This window comes from Nelusetta ayraudi, unplaced genomic scaffold (genome assembly GCF_046127955.1).
Source record: "Nelusetta ayraudi isolate G7.1 ecotype Tasmania unplaced genomic scaffold, CSIRO-AGI_Nayr_v1 ptg000033l, whole genome shotgun sequence".
NCBI classification, from domain to species: Eukaryota; Metazoa; Chordata; class Actinopteri; order Tetraodontiformes; family Monacanthidae; genus Nelusetta; species Nelusetta ayraudi.
Genome location: NW_027466083.1, coordinates 6187518 through 6201082, shown reverse-complemented (window position 1 = coordinate 6201082; position 13565 = coordinate 6187518). Strand labels below are relative to the sequence as shown.

Below are 13565 nucleotides of genomic sequence, written 5' to 3'. Positions count from 1 at the left end.
ACCCAAGCTGATTCTACAAACGTGGGCGTGTTAATAAGTGTGCGTGGTGGGGTCGGTGTCTTGGCATTTTAAGAAGGACGTTCGTGCGCTGCGTCTACCCATGTTGTCAAGTTCTGCACAGGAGAATGCGTTGACATGTTTCTGCCGGTTATGAAATAACCCTGTGCAAACAAACCTGCATGAGAAAAAATGGAAGGAGATCAGTTTTTAAAGAAAAAGCTGCGAGGGGATTATGGGAGGAAGTCAGTGCCAATAACTGAAGTTTTCAAGAGTTTCCTGTTTACCTCATGACCAGTTTGGGAGGGAGAGACACCCTGTCCACTGTGTATAGATGCTAGTTGACTGGTTGTTGGTGTTTTGTTTTGTTTTTTGTCTTCTCCGTACATTTTTTTTTTATTTTAACTTTACTGTCATTTCTTATAAATCTGATCTTGTACATTTGTCATAATAAAATGGGTTTGAAGCCATTTCTCCTCGTCTCCAGCGACTTGACACGAACGCGCAGCAGCTGCGGAAAGCTCCAGCCTGCCAAATTCCAAGATAACATTAGAGGATGAATCAAGTGAAGGATGAGTCTCAGGGTGAATCTTCAGTGCGGCTGCGGGCTGTCAGACTCACAGTCAGGTAAGTACACTAACTTTGTCTTCAACGTTGCTGTGTTGCTAAGTGAACAGTGACGCTGTGTTTGGTCTTTGGTCGGCCGAGTCACCGTTGATCCGAGAAACTAATGTGGCTGTACAAAGGTTGCTGTTGTGTAACTGAAGTACCGCCAAGTGTACAACATTTATTGTTGACCCCTTTTGACTGTGAAAGCTGATGCGGCCAAAGCATTGTTCTGTGCTCCTCTTTTTTATGCCTAATCAGATGGAACAAATGAAATAAGCAAAGGTTTGAGTGGAAGCTTGAGTGATGCCGGTTCTTTGAATAAGTTTTGTAAGATATGAAGGTCTCCATGCCACTGGTGTCATTTCAAGAGACAGAAGTGTTGTCTTCACGTCTTCCATCACCCTGAGATGTTTGTTTTTGCAGTAGAATCAAATGAAAAGTGTTTCCACTGCAGGTTAAGCAGGTCAAACAGTGATGACAGTAAATAAATACACCACGAAAGAAGGGCCGCAGTGGTTAGCGCCGCTGCCTCACTGGTCTGGGGCCTTTCTGTGTGGAATTTGCATGTTCTCCCTGTGTCTGCGTGGGTTCTCTCCGGGTTCTCTGGCTTCCAGTCTAAAAACATGCATGTGAGATGAATTGGAAGCTCTAAATTGTCTGTAGGTGTGTATGTGAGTGTGAATGGTTGTGTGTCTCTATGTGGCCCTGCGATGAACTGGCCACTCGTCCAGGGTGCCACCCTGCCTTCGCCCTATGACAGCTGGGAGAGGCTCCAGCAGACCCCCGTGACCCTGAGCCCAGGAAGTAGCAGGTATGGAAAATAGATGGGTGGATGGACCCCACCAAATAAATAATTATTTCCAAATATTAATTCACAAAAAATGAAAATTGATGGATAAAACAAATAACAAAAGTATCAATTCATTTAAAAGCCAGCTTCTGTAAACATTAAAAAGTGCACACATTAAAACTGAAGAGCAGACAAACAGAAATGTGCCACTGTCAGGTTTAATCACACTTCTCATGTTACAAACATATTTCACTTAGTGTTCCATACAAAACCTGTTAGTCTAAAAGATTCAGTACATTCTGTCAACAGGCCTGCAGGAGTGTGAAACATCAGGGAAAGTATCTTCATTCACATTCTTGTTGGAAAGTTTTGTGCAAATGTCACACTGAGAAACAACTTAAAGCGCAGAGAGCCACTGAAATTAAAGTTCTAATTAAAATACCTGAACTGACGAGGCAGCAGATTAAAAGATAAAACACACAAGTGCGAAGTATAGTGTAGCCAAAACCTACATTTAAAATCATATGGCAGACATTGACAGTTTGAGAGTGATGCAGAACATAAAGACGGTAAAAGCTTTGGTCGTCAAAATGAAAGAGGAATGAACTCATCAGTCATCCCAGTACATTGAAAGGTCCCATAGTATCCCTATTTCTGTTACATCATCGCCAGGACTGCATTTCTTTAACATGTTGAGCACAGTTTTCATTGGCAGCCAGCCATCACTGTATTACTACTGTAACATTTGTATAGGGAAAATATGGGACCTTTTGATTATCATTTATAAGTCAGACAAGTCCAGTGTTTGTGAATAAACTTCATGCACCGGAACAGAAAACCATTGTGCTTTTTCCCTTCAAGGCCACGGCTGCCGGGAAAAACTCATCCAGCTACAGTAACTGGAACTAAATGATTCCAGACACGCTTTCCGGAATCCCAACAGATAAAAAGGACAAAGACAATCAACAGTTTGTATGTATTTAAATAGAATAATCTACCAGTCAAGTCAGTCACAAGCCCTCAATTTCATAATTTCTATGAACCGCAGAGATCGCTGATGTTTCTCCATGTTGCTCATCTGAATGAAATTGTGCAGAGAATAAAAAACAACGTTGTGCTATAAGGTTTTATGAGGTGTGCGTGTGTCGTGCAAAAGTACTTTCCAGTGCGATTGAACAACTCAAAGCCAGAGGCACTGCAGGTGTCGCCTGCCAACATTGGGGCAAGGGATCCAGTCTCACACAACTGGACTCGGAAGGAGCTTCAGCACACTGATCATCTCTCCGCTAGTGTGTCTTCTGCTTTTGGGCTGCGGGTGCAGCGGTGTTCTTTCCCGAGAGAAAAGGCACAATCTTCTCAAACAGCAGGATGCAGCTGGACACACCTGGGAAGACACAGGGACGATGGGTGGGTGATGGGTGGATCAGGCAGAAAGCACCATGTGGTGAGAATCATTGAAATTAAAGCGAGAGGAAGGGAATTGGCTCATCAGGGTTTGCGTCACACTATGATGGAAAAAGGAAGACAGGACTACTACGAAAGAGTATTAAAAGATAAAAATATGCTCGCACAGTAACCTAGTTGTGAGTCGGTGCACATACTGAACACTTGTGCACTTCGACGAGAAAATCAATAGTCCGAAGGCCAGATCAGCATATTTTGAAACATAAAACTCCAGTGAACTGCATGATGCGTGATGTTTTGCAGGCCTGGATGAGGGTAACTGTTCGACTTAGCAGGGCGATCGCTTGATGCCAGTGTCAGATGTGAGAAAGGATTTCAAGACAAGTGTCTTGCGCTGGCTGCTGCTCTCCCCCGCCCCCCCAAGACTTTTTTTTTTTTATTGGTTTCAAGGTGTCCTCTCAGTATTTACCGTGGGAAATTAATAGCGCAAAGTAATTATAGACATGCTGCTTCCCGCCGCTGCTCTGAAGCTGTGAAAGGAATCCTGCTAACAACAGTGGACGTGTTAGCTTGGCTCAGGTTGTCATGCCAGTTCAAACTGAAAAGTATTTTAAGCACTACAGTACGTGATGAATGGAGACCAGCCGTGATGGAGCAGGTCAAAGGACTGCATTTGACTGGAACACAAGTTTGCACTGTCTGCACTGGCAGATGTCGTCTCGCAGCGGCAGGTGCTAATTCCTGGTGGCAGGTAAGAGTCAGCTGTGATTTATCTGACAGCCACTTCAGAAAAGATTCCACTTCACTGCTTTGGCTTTATGAAGCAGAAGGGACCTGACAAGAAGACGGCACTTCCTCAGCTCTTTACCTAAAACTGGTCCCAGCCAGTAGACAAAGCAGTACTCCAAGTATGTGTGGCCGCTGCAGGGGAACTGGACTGAGAAGGCCAGGACAGGATTGAACATGGCCCCTGAAATTGATCCTCCTGTGAGAGAGAGAGAGAGAGAGAGAGAGAGAGAGAGAGAGAGAGAGAGAGAGAGAGAGAGAGAGAGAGAGAGAATTAGAATGTGGAGCTTGGAATGAATGAGAGTGAGCTAAACAAACATACTCAATGCAAATGATATCCTGGTTTCATTTAAAAGATGAAGCAAACACGACATGAGACGTGAAGAAAAAACAAAGAAAAAAATCGGTCAATCCGATACAATAAGAAAAAAAAATAATAATAACTTTCACTTTCAAAACATATCAGTTGCAAGATGACTCTGTCGAGTTGATCATTCATTTCATGATGATCTCACAGGATTGTATCAACCAATCAATAAACTTTTATTTGTGCAGCGCTAAATCACATCCAAAGGTCTGCCCTGTGTTGATCCTGTCTACAAAGGGCCCTGTTTAATATCAACTTCAGGCAAATTAATGTGATATGACCTCATGGCTGATAGTGACTATTGGTCCCTGTTTGAGTTGAAGTTAGAACCGCAAATCTCTTTCCAAACTCCCAGGGGTTACAATTACGACTACTACTGCCGCTACTACTACTACTACTACTAATAATAATAATAATAAGAACCATCAGCGCAACGCACCCAGGTAGACCAGGGAGGTGATCACCGCGGCGATGAACGGCACTCGGAGCTTCTCGTCCAGCTTGTGGACGCACATGACGGCCGCCTGGATGCCGAAGGCGCAGCCCACCTCGGCGGCGGCGGCTTCCAGCACGGTGCCCCCCATCGGGTCGAAGCATCTGTAGCCGAACTTGGCGTGGCGAACGTGCACGTCGGAGAGTCCCAGGGACCACACGGCGGCGGCGAAGGACTGCGCGGCGACGGCCGCGGCGAACTGGCAGGTGATACGGAGAGCCGCCGCCGCCGCCCGGCCGCCGCCCCGGAGCACCGTCTCCACCACCGCGATGGGGTTACACGTGGCTTCGCGGAAGGTCAGCAAGTGGACGACCGTGGAGAAGAAGCAGAGCGTCAGGCCGAGCCGCAGCCCCAGCCCCGCAGACTCCCCGAGCAGTTTGAATTCGTGGGTGCAGCTGCAGAGCTGGAAGGTGGAGGCAGCCTCCAGGAGGTAAATCCAGCCGGCGTCCGGCAGAAGACGCGCCCCTGCCCGGCGGGTCGCCTCGCTCAGGAGCACCACAGTGCCGGTCACCGCCAGGGAAACCCACAGGTCGGAGGCCATTCCCGCAGCCGCTCGCTGGCTCGCATGCAGGTCCTGGGAGAGAAGTTTACCGTGCCGCAGCTCCTGGAACTTTTTTTTTTTTTTTTTTTTTACGTCAAAGTCCAGTTGGACAGGCTTGGTTTTTGCTCGGCTCGTTAAAGTCGTCGCTCTGACACAGGAAATAAGGTTAATACACATTCAAAATAAAATCCAGAGTCGTTCTGAGGAGTGAGAAAAACAGTTTGGCATTTTGGTTAATGATTTAATTTAACTAAAGATAGTCTGGGGAAAGTGTTGTATTTATTATTATTATTTCGTATCACTTGAGACAGTTACATGAAAACTGAAAAATAAAATAAAAATAATTGGGCCAAGTTTGCCTTTACTTTGAAGAGAATGCAGGAAACGCTGATGTTAGTGTAGCAAACACGTGATATATATTTTAAAGGTTGATTTTTACGGATTTGCATTCCCAAAATCCTTTGTGGAAAAACAGCTGGAGGCCTGACAGAACAACTAGCTCTAAATATTTGATTGATGGTTTTTGCTCTTAGCTTCCGCTCAAAATGCTGGTAAAAGAGAATTATGTGTTCACGGTGTAGGCTCTGTCCTCTTTACGCATAATCCTCCTCTCAATTTCAATCCATAATCCCTTGGATTATCCGAGTACCGTTTTGTTGTTGTTGTTAAAGGAGGCCTACATATTGCTCAAAAACTGCAGAACCTATTCAGAAAGCTATTGGTCAGTTTTCCTTAGTTCTTCCAGTTCTTTACTGTTTTCTTTGAATTGTTTTCTTTTAGATTTTTAATTTTGTTTAATTTATATATTTTTAAACAGAGAAAACAACTTTAATATGCAAAATATATCTGGAAGGTGAGGCTGAAATTGGCTTTTTTAATATCCACATTTTAATTTCATCACTTAGTTATTAGTATAAAGTTAACTGCTCATGCATGATGTTATTCGATTGTGACTTGACCTGATATGACCACATTGATTGGTGGTTATTCCGGTACGTCAGCCTTCGTCGCGGGTCATAATGAAGTTCTCTTCCAGTATCACCTGGCCTCTCTCGACTCCCCGGGTTGTTTGCATCTTTGTTGTCACGTCTCTTCTGTACCAGGCATCTGTATAAAGCAGATTGAACATGTACTGTTTCCGAAATTACTTTCAAAACAAAGCCTTCAGATTTGGTGTTTGTTTCGTGTCTGAACATATTCTTTGGTGATATGATTCATAACTGACACGCTAATGTATGTCCTCTGTTGCTTCTAAATTCAATTTTAGTGTCAAACGAAGAAAACAGACGCAAGAAGTGAAATTAAATGACATTGCTTCGCTAGCTAAATGCTACAGATGGGATTTCTGACGTGTGTGACCCAGATACATTAAATACACGTTTTACCAACATCTCGGATTGTGACCCACAAGTTGTTTTGAACGTCGACCATATATATATATATATATATATATATTTTTTTTTTTAATGTCATATTCACAAAAGTATTCTTAACATTCTCTTTCCGGTAACGCCACCGTTAGCTTGATGACTTGTCATCCATCAAGCCGAGGCGGGTCAACGAAGAAAAGCTGCGAAAGGCAGCTTCTTCTCAGCCGCTCATCTCGGGAGAACCGACTCCAGGGTATCGGTATCATATATTACTGAAATTATATACATCTATACTTCTAACATAGTTAGTATTTTTTGGTAGCATCTCATGTACGATGGCATTGTTGTTGGTTTTGAGCTTCAGCAGCACATCGTGTTGTTTGAAATTTGTTCTTCGTCACCGGACCGCATCACATAAATGTGCAAACTGGACTTTACAGCGCTTTTGCACAACAGGCTTAAAGTGGATTACGTCCATATTCGGTTATTCGGTACGGACAGATTTCAGAGTGTAATTCGGCCGCCATACAACACACAATTGAAGCTGTAAAGTAGTTTTGAAAAGTGTAATAATAATAATAATAAAAAAAGATTAACCGTGTGGCACCCTACCCCTTTTCTAACGTTCGTAACGTAACGTTGTAAAATAATAGCTTTCAAAACGGTTTTGATTGACTCCGCCTTTCATTTTTAATACATGTATTTGTTAATATTGTTCTTTACCGAGTTAATTGTACAAAATGCAAATCCTCAACATTTTAAAGTGTTAAACTGTAGTCAGCCTTCTTGATTTTATGATGAACTGTCCTGTCTTTTCCTCTTTCAAGGTAAAAACAAACAAACAAACAAACAAACAAACAAACAAAAAAACAACATGATCTGTGAATAACACACCTGAGCTTTACAAGTGCTGGCCTGACAGTGAAGATAACAAACAGGTACGGTTTATGTGAATCCATTAGTGTGAAGTGTTGCAGGAAGGACAGTGTTTCCTGCAGGTTCAACCTTAAGTTGCATCAAAGCAGGTTTTCGTTGAAGAAACAGACTGCACAATCTTTCTAGTCTCTGGTGCTCATTCTGGATTGTCCTCTGCTGTGTTTCAGGTGTGTGTCAGCTGGACGTGTGGGAGTGTCCATCATGACCACAATGTCCCAGTTGCCTCCCGAGCATTACGAGCGCCGCACCCTGGTGTCGTGTCTGACTGGCCTGTACAGTTGCTGGTGGAGACGCTACGAGTGGAGCTGCACCCAGTCGGGGGACTGCTGCTGCAGCAAGGTCAGAACCAGCCTCTGCACTGAAGGTTCACCACCGGATATGTCTGCTTTCCATCTCCCAAAGATTAACATAAAACATGTGAGACTCCATTAAAAACAAAATAAAAATTGGATATTTTGGGTACTTAGTGTGGGAAATGATCATTTTGATCATTATCTGCGTTTTCTTCAAGTCTTTTTCTTATTTACTGTGTAAGGGGAAGAACACACAGGATCTTCTTGTTCTTGCATGTAATATGCGGCTTCTCTGTGTAAATTCCGTCCACTGCTCTGAGGTCAAAGATCGTAGGGAGACAGCTTTATCTCCATTTTGAACAGAGCGTACATACCAGGAGAGAAGGGAACAAAAGAAGGTTGGATTGGAAAGATAAAAATGTTTAAAAAAAAACAAAAAAAAAAACACTCATTTTGAAATGCCGTGACAGCATTTTTATTTCAGACAGGGTCACTTTGTCAAAATTAACAATTTTATTACACAATCAAGCACGTTAGGTTTGGCGGTATGGTTCTGCTTGGGGTCCCCCACCCTTTCCACACGCTTGCGTGGAAAGCCTGAGGCGGGAAGGGCAGCTTCACGAGCCATCGTGAAAGGCGTAAGGCAGGGAGGGCAGCTCAGGTTCGGTTTGGAGAGCTCTTGCTGCCCTTCACGAGCCATCGTGAAAGGCAATGCAGAGAGCCCAGCGGCAGCAACTACGAACCAACCCTGCAGAACCAGCGCTACAGAGAGAAATGCTACTTTTAATCGTGATGGAGGAGCAGGGGAGGAGGTGGGTTGTTCGATTGCTGGCGAACAAGCAGAGGAAGATGATCAGTTGGGGTGGCTTTTAAAAAGGGTGCTTCTCAAGAGGCTGACCAATAGGAGCTGAGGGAAGTGATGTAAGCCTACAGCTAATTAGGGTCACACAGCGGGGAATACTAATAAGGCGACGTCGTGCCCTGTCAGGACTAACGCTTCGCTTGATTAAAAAAATAAACTATACATGTTTCTTACTCAAGTTGTGCTTGATGTTTTGACAGCTGGAGGGCGCCACTTTCGGCCTGCTGGTTCTGACCTTCTGCTCAACGCTGGTTTTCCTTTACTTCTGGGGACAAGCAGAAAACGACTACAATGACTTTGACTGGTGTGTTAAACTTCACGACTTGTCTAATGTGTCATAATCACACCTACGACAGTGACTTAAATATGTTTTTGAACAAACTTATTGATTCTGTGTTTCACTTATTGCTATTTATTCACATAATGTGGTCTCTTTTTGGTTTTGCATCCGGTTGAACTGATCTTTTCACCCCCTCTGCAGGTTTATGTTTGAACACCTGGGTTCCTGGTTCCCCTGGTCTGTGGTGCTGCTGGTCATCGCGGCAACCTGCTTCACCTACATCACCGTTCTCGTGGTCTGTGTTCACAACTGCTACGCTTAGTTAATCTATCATGACTAATTCATTATGATCGTTACTTCTTTGTTTTTCACAGTATTCAAGTTCATCTTAAATCTCGATCTTTAGTTGTGGCACAATTAAAACAATAGAGATTTTACAGCTGAAATCTCAGTTGCATAATAGTTTTAGCGAGGCCAAGTTACACCCTTCTTCTTGCTCTTGTGTATCACTCACAAAAGGCCCGACTGTGAAAAGTGAGAGGGAGCTGTTCATTGTGTGTCTGCAGCTGCTGGCTGTCTGTCTGCTGTCAGAACACCAGAAACTTCATTTACACTGGAGTCACAAGGTAAACACTCTGCGCTGTCACCACTGTAATCAATTGTAATTGTGAGAAATTTCTTAGTTCTCAACCTCCAACTGCTTACTGTGGTCAGATGGGCATCTTGCTGAGTCTGACGCTCTCTGCTGTGGCCACCGCCGTCTTGTCCGACCTGTGGAGTAAAGAGTGGTCCACCTTACGGCTCTCCTTTCAGGTGACCCACCATTTCTTCCTTTGAAGGCTATTACTAGTTATTTGGGCAAATTTTACTTCCTTTCACCTGAGCATGCCCCCCTCACCCTGACCAGGTGACGGCGCCCTTCCTGCACCTGGGCGGGGTGATGCTGACGACGGCGCTGGCCTGGCCTGTAGCCACACATCTCTTTCGCATGAGCAGCCGAGGTGCAGAGCTCGGCAAACCACCGCGTTTACATTTATGATCTCGCTCACCAAATAGAAGAAAACGGCAGCAGCGTAGCTTGGTGCAAAGCCACCAGGTTAACGGATGGTTTGGATGAGATCATTTGACCAACTCGAAGTTCATTTGTGTGGTGTGTGTTTCAGTGAGGCGGGGCTTCATCACTGGACCGTTCCTGCTCATCCTGTCAGCCCTTTACCTGCTGCCCCTCGGCTTCTATTCCCCTTGCGTCCAAGAGAAGGGCACCCTCGGCCCGCCACCGGCCCTCATCGGCCACAGGGGGGCGCCCATGGTGAGACATGCTGCAATGAGCACTTCCACAGTTTCAGGATGGAGAATTTGCCTCTGCTTAAAGTCAGCAAAGAAAGTTGCCAGATCAGAGAGGTCGTGACCTTCCCGCCGTTCAGTGGCTATTTTCTGGTGCGAGTGCAAACCCCCCTGCACACACTGACCACAGCTGCCGCTGTCACACCGCCATGCCCCATGTATTGACAGCGGCCTCGTGTGACCTCCTCTGCAGCTCGCTCCAGAAAACACACTCATGTCGTTTGAGAAGGCCGTGGAAGTAGGAAGTGAAGGTCTGGAGACGGACGTCACCATGAGGTCAGCCTGCTTCCTGCTGATAATGCAACCCAAACATTCCCGGAATCCTTTTTCATCCAGTGGAGCAGCGCCACTGGATTGTCTGTATATAGATTCCACAAGTGTCTGGGAACGGCATGTTTAGTGGCCTGTTTACAGCAGCAGGGTTTTAACTTCCTGTCGAAACTCCAGCTCTATTGTGTCCCCTTACTCTCTGGGAGCTCATACACAGACTTAATAGTTAGACCAATAATTAGTGGTGAATCTACTTGTGCAAAGCATCCTTCCTCTCTTCAGCTACGACGGCGTCCCCTTCCTGATGCACGACCGGACACTGCAACGGACGACCAACGTTCATGAGGTTTTTCCCAACCGGACCAATACGCCGGCGTCCATGTTCACCTGGGCTGAGCTGGACAGCCTGAATGCCGGCACATGGTTCCTGTCGGTGAGCTCCACTCTCAGATTGCGGAATTATTTCCACATTAAAGCTTCTATTTATAAGATACGGTTCCAAAAAATATGTTTAAACATTGATTGTTTGGACTTTTTATTGTTACACTTTTAATTTAAGGTGTCCAAGACAGCAAAAACACGATATTGTTGCTGTACAAAAGAACAAACATGCATCTAAAAGTCAGACTGTGATTGACTGAACCTCCAGCAACAATTCGGCCTTCTGAACTTGTCGGTTGCCAGCTTTAATTGAATATTGACGTTTGGTTTGGATTACAGGGGGATCCGTTCAGGACGAGCGGCTCTTTGGGAGCCGATGACCAGCGGCGGGCGGGGGAGCAGTCGGTGTGCAGCCTGCAGGACTTCCTGGAGCTGGCGGCGCACACGGACAGGCTGGTGATCTTTGACCTCTACCGCCCCCCTAGAGGGCACCCGTACAGAGATACGTGGCTCCAGCGCACCCTAGAGGTCATCCACAACGAGTCGACCATTCGGTCGTCACAGGTGATGCCACAGCTCCAAATTTACCCAAATAGGAAATCATCGCTGTATTAAAAGACTGTGTGTGTGTGTGTGTGTGTGTGTGTGTGTGTGTGTGTGTGTGGTCCAGGTGCTGTGGCTGCCCTTTGCCCTGCGACCTCTTGTCCTGGAGATGGATCCGGAGCTCCAGCAGACGTCTGGCAGTCAGCTCCCCCTGGAGGAGCTGCAGAGGTACAACATCGTCAAAGTGAACCTGCACTACAGCGAAATGTCGGCCGAGCTCATCAGGTCAGTGTGTCTCCTCTTAATGATTTCTTTTTATACAGGCATAGTATTTATTTATTTGACGAGGGGGAATGCAGTCAAACATAGTTACAAGCTTGCAGTTGATATGATGCGTATAGAATCTATAGTTAATGATAATTCAAAAAAATATATATACTTCAGTCACAGTATAAAGACCATATCGTACAATTTAATAGTTTAGTCCGTGCGCTCTAAATTGAGGTGGCCAATCAGATGACTGTCTGAAAGTTTTCTTACAGGATAGGATTTTGCTGTTTAAATTTGAGGAGCTTTGGTGACTCTGTTGCTGTTTTATCTCTCACTAAATTGACTGAGTGGCTCAGGTGTTGAGCTGTTTAAACACAAAGCTTTCAAAGTTTAGTAAGTTTTATTTTTTGAGGATATGGCAGCAGTTTTTGTTGGATTATACGGGCGGCCCAAACTGTCATGCAGTCGAATACTTTCAATAATGAAGGTCTTTAGGCATATACTGGAGTTAGTTTTGTTTCAGCTACATTGACCACTGGGTGCCACCATCCTTTGCTTTCTGCCCTCTAGTGGTGATCCAGAAATAGCGCAGTCAAGGTGCTGGGGAGAGCCAAGTGGCAGTTTGTGAGATTGCTGATAGGATCAAGTCTTAAATGTGCTTGAAAGCATTTTTAAGTTTCCCAGTATCAGGAAATGAGAATTTGTCTTTTTTCCCTTACTGTGCGGTAGCTCACACCTCCGCTGTATCGCAGGAAGTACGCGGCGGCCAACGTCACCACCAACCTGTATGTGGTCAGCCAGCCATGGCTCTACTCGCTGGCCTGGTGCAGCGGCGTCCACTCAGTCACCACCAATGCTCCCCAGCGCCTCAGCACCATGACAGCTCCGCTCTTCATCATGGTAACGACAGCCCTGCCTGCAGTCAAATGTGGCACTCAGGCGCAACAAAAAAATGGAAGGGTCTGAAATGGGACTAACACTGATGTCTGGAGGCTTGAGGCAGTTCCTACAACCTGTTCAAAATTTGACGTTAATCACTTTTTTTTCTTCATTTCCAATGTAAGCTGAAGGAAATTAAAATGACAATTTGTATTATTCTATGTTTTAAGGAAATGAAACTATTTTATCATTTTTTTTCCTCCAGAGTCCTGATGAGTTCAACCTGATGTGGATCCTCACAGACTTGGTGTCCTTTGTGTTGATTGTCCTCATCCTGACCTTCCACTGGTAAATCTCACACAAAAATCAGCTGCAGCTGTTTTTTGTATTTTTGTGCAACTAATTATGTTGTATGCGTAGAGGTTGCTGTTCACCTGCAGAGGGCGACAGCGATGCACATACAAATGTGTCTTTATTGTAGGTGGCGAGAGCGAGAACTCGCCTGCAGCTCGTGCAGCAGAGCCAGGCTGGAAAACGGCACCTATGGCCAGTTTAGAACAGGTGCGAACCGGTTTGATGCTTCCAGGTGTGAAGTCAGTCTCTTACTTACGTTTTGTCTTTCCTGACAGAGAGAAGCGAAATTTGGGTGCTGACCAGCATCAACTCCCAGGCAGAGAAAACCTCTGACCTGGCAGCCGTGACTGAAGACTGACCCACAACACAACAAGACAACGGCCGAGCCGCGGAGGAACCCCAGGAGTAGTTCCTGTTCTTTTACAGTGAGACCCCCCCCCCCCAGCCCCCCCACTCCACTCTCCCTCAATGTTACACAATGGCTCTTGTGTTGCGAGGAAGTCTCTCTGCTGCAGCACTGGATTATGACGAAAATGCGGCCTAAAACTCAATCTGGCAACCCGCAGTGTCGGACCTCACTGTAATCCTGCTGCAAGTGTATTTCGTTTGAACAAGGCTGGAACGTGTCTTTACTGAAGAAGCTGTTATACTGCACAGAACTCAAAGAATGTAAATGTTTGAAATCTGAATATTTTTTACCTGAAGATTAAACACATAGTCTGCGGTGATCTTTTTTTTTTGGTCTTTTTGAGAGCAAACAGTTGATTCATAACTCTCCACAGTAGCTTTAAAGGAA

The 13565-nt window shown here is 45.2% G+C and overlaps 2 protein-coding genes across 6 annotated transcripts; one reads left to right on the top strand and one right to left on the bottom strand.

Moving 5' to 3' along the window:
• Positions 1–1584: 1584 nt before the first annotated feature.
• aqp11 (aquaporin 11) lies at positions 1585–5087 on the bottom strand. The gene is made up of 3 exons (XM_076031934.1): positions 4393–5087; positions 3669–3785; positions 1585–2780 (listed from the first exon to the last, which is right to left on the bottom strand). Exons 1-3 carry the CDS (start codon positions 4985–4987, stop codon positions 2683–2685), a joined length of 810 nt encoding a protein of 269 aa, XP_075888049.1. The 5' UTR covers positions 4988–5087; the 3' UTR covers positions 1585–2682.
• A 2105-nt stretch (positions 5088–7192) lies between these two features.
• Positions 7193–13492, top strand: gdpd4b (glycerophosphodiester phosphodiesterase domain containing 4b). 5 transcript variants are annotated; one of them, XR_012927350.1, is made up of 16 exons: positions 7193–7295; positions 7461–7632; positions 8649–8752; positions 8930–9023; positions 9295–9354; positions 9443–9541; positions 9636–9729; positions 9892–10037; positions 10266–10348; positions 10625–10775; positions 11063–11287; positions 11394–11551; positions 12107–12160; positions 12266–12436; positions 12681–12763; positions 12897–12952. XR_012927350.1 is itself a non-coding variant. In XM_076031930.1 (16 exons), exons 2-16 carry the CDS (start codon positions 7495–7497, stop codon positions 13125–13127), a joined length of 1746 nt encoding a protein of 581 aa, XP_075888045.1. In that variant the 5' UTR covers positions 7193–7295; positions 7461–7494; the 3' UTR covers positions 13128–13492. The 5 variants fall into 5 exon arrangements, 3 of the variants coding, with proteins under 3 accessions (XP_075888045.1, XP_075888046.1, XP_075888047.1); XM_076031930.1 differs by lacking the exon at positions 12107–12160 and adding an exon at positions 13045–13492 and having other exon boundaries at positions 12289–12436; positions 12897–12976; XR_012927351.1 differs by lacking the exon at positions 12107–12160.
• Positions 13493–13565: the final 73 nt, after the last annotated feature.

Excerpts from the sequence above, each read along its gene's own strand:
- aqp11 (XM_076031934.1), bottom strand. The coding sequence starts at position 4,987 with ATGGCCTCCGACCTGTGGGTTTCCCTGGCGGTGACCGGCACTGTGGTG. Across the intron at positions 3,786-4,392 it reads CACCTCCCTGGTCTACCTGG|GAGGATCAATTTCAGGGGCC; the intron begins GTGCGTTGCGCT and ends TCTCTCTCACAG. Across the intron at positions 2,781-3,668 it reads CTGGCTGGGACCAGTTTTAG|GTGTGTCCAGCTGCATCCTG; the intron begins GTAAAGAGCTGA and ends GTGTCTTCCCAG.
- gdpd4b (XM_076031930.1), top strand. The coding sequence starts at position 7,495 with ATGACCACAATGTCCCAGTTGCCTCCCGAGCATTACGAGCGCCGCACC. Across the intron at positions 7,633-8,648 it reads GGGACTGCTGCTGCAGCAAG|CTGGAGGGCGCCACTTTCGG; the intron begins GTCAGAACCAGC and ends ATGTTTTGACAG. Across the intron at positions 11,552-12,288 it reads ATGTCGGCCGAGCTCATCAG|GAAGTACGCGGCGGCCAACG; the intron begins GTCAGTGTGTCT and ends GCTGTATCGCAG.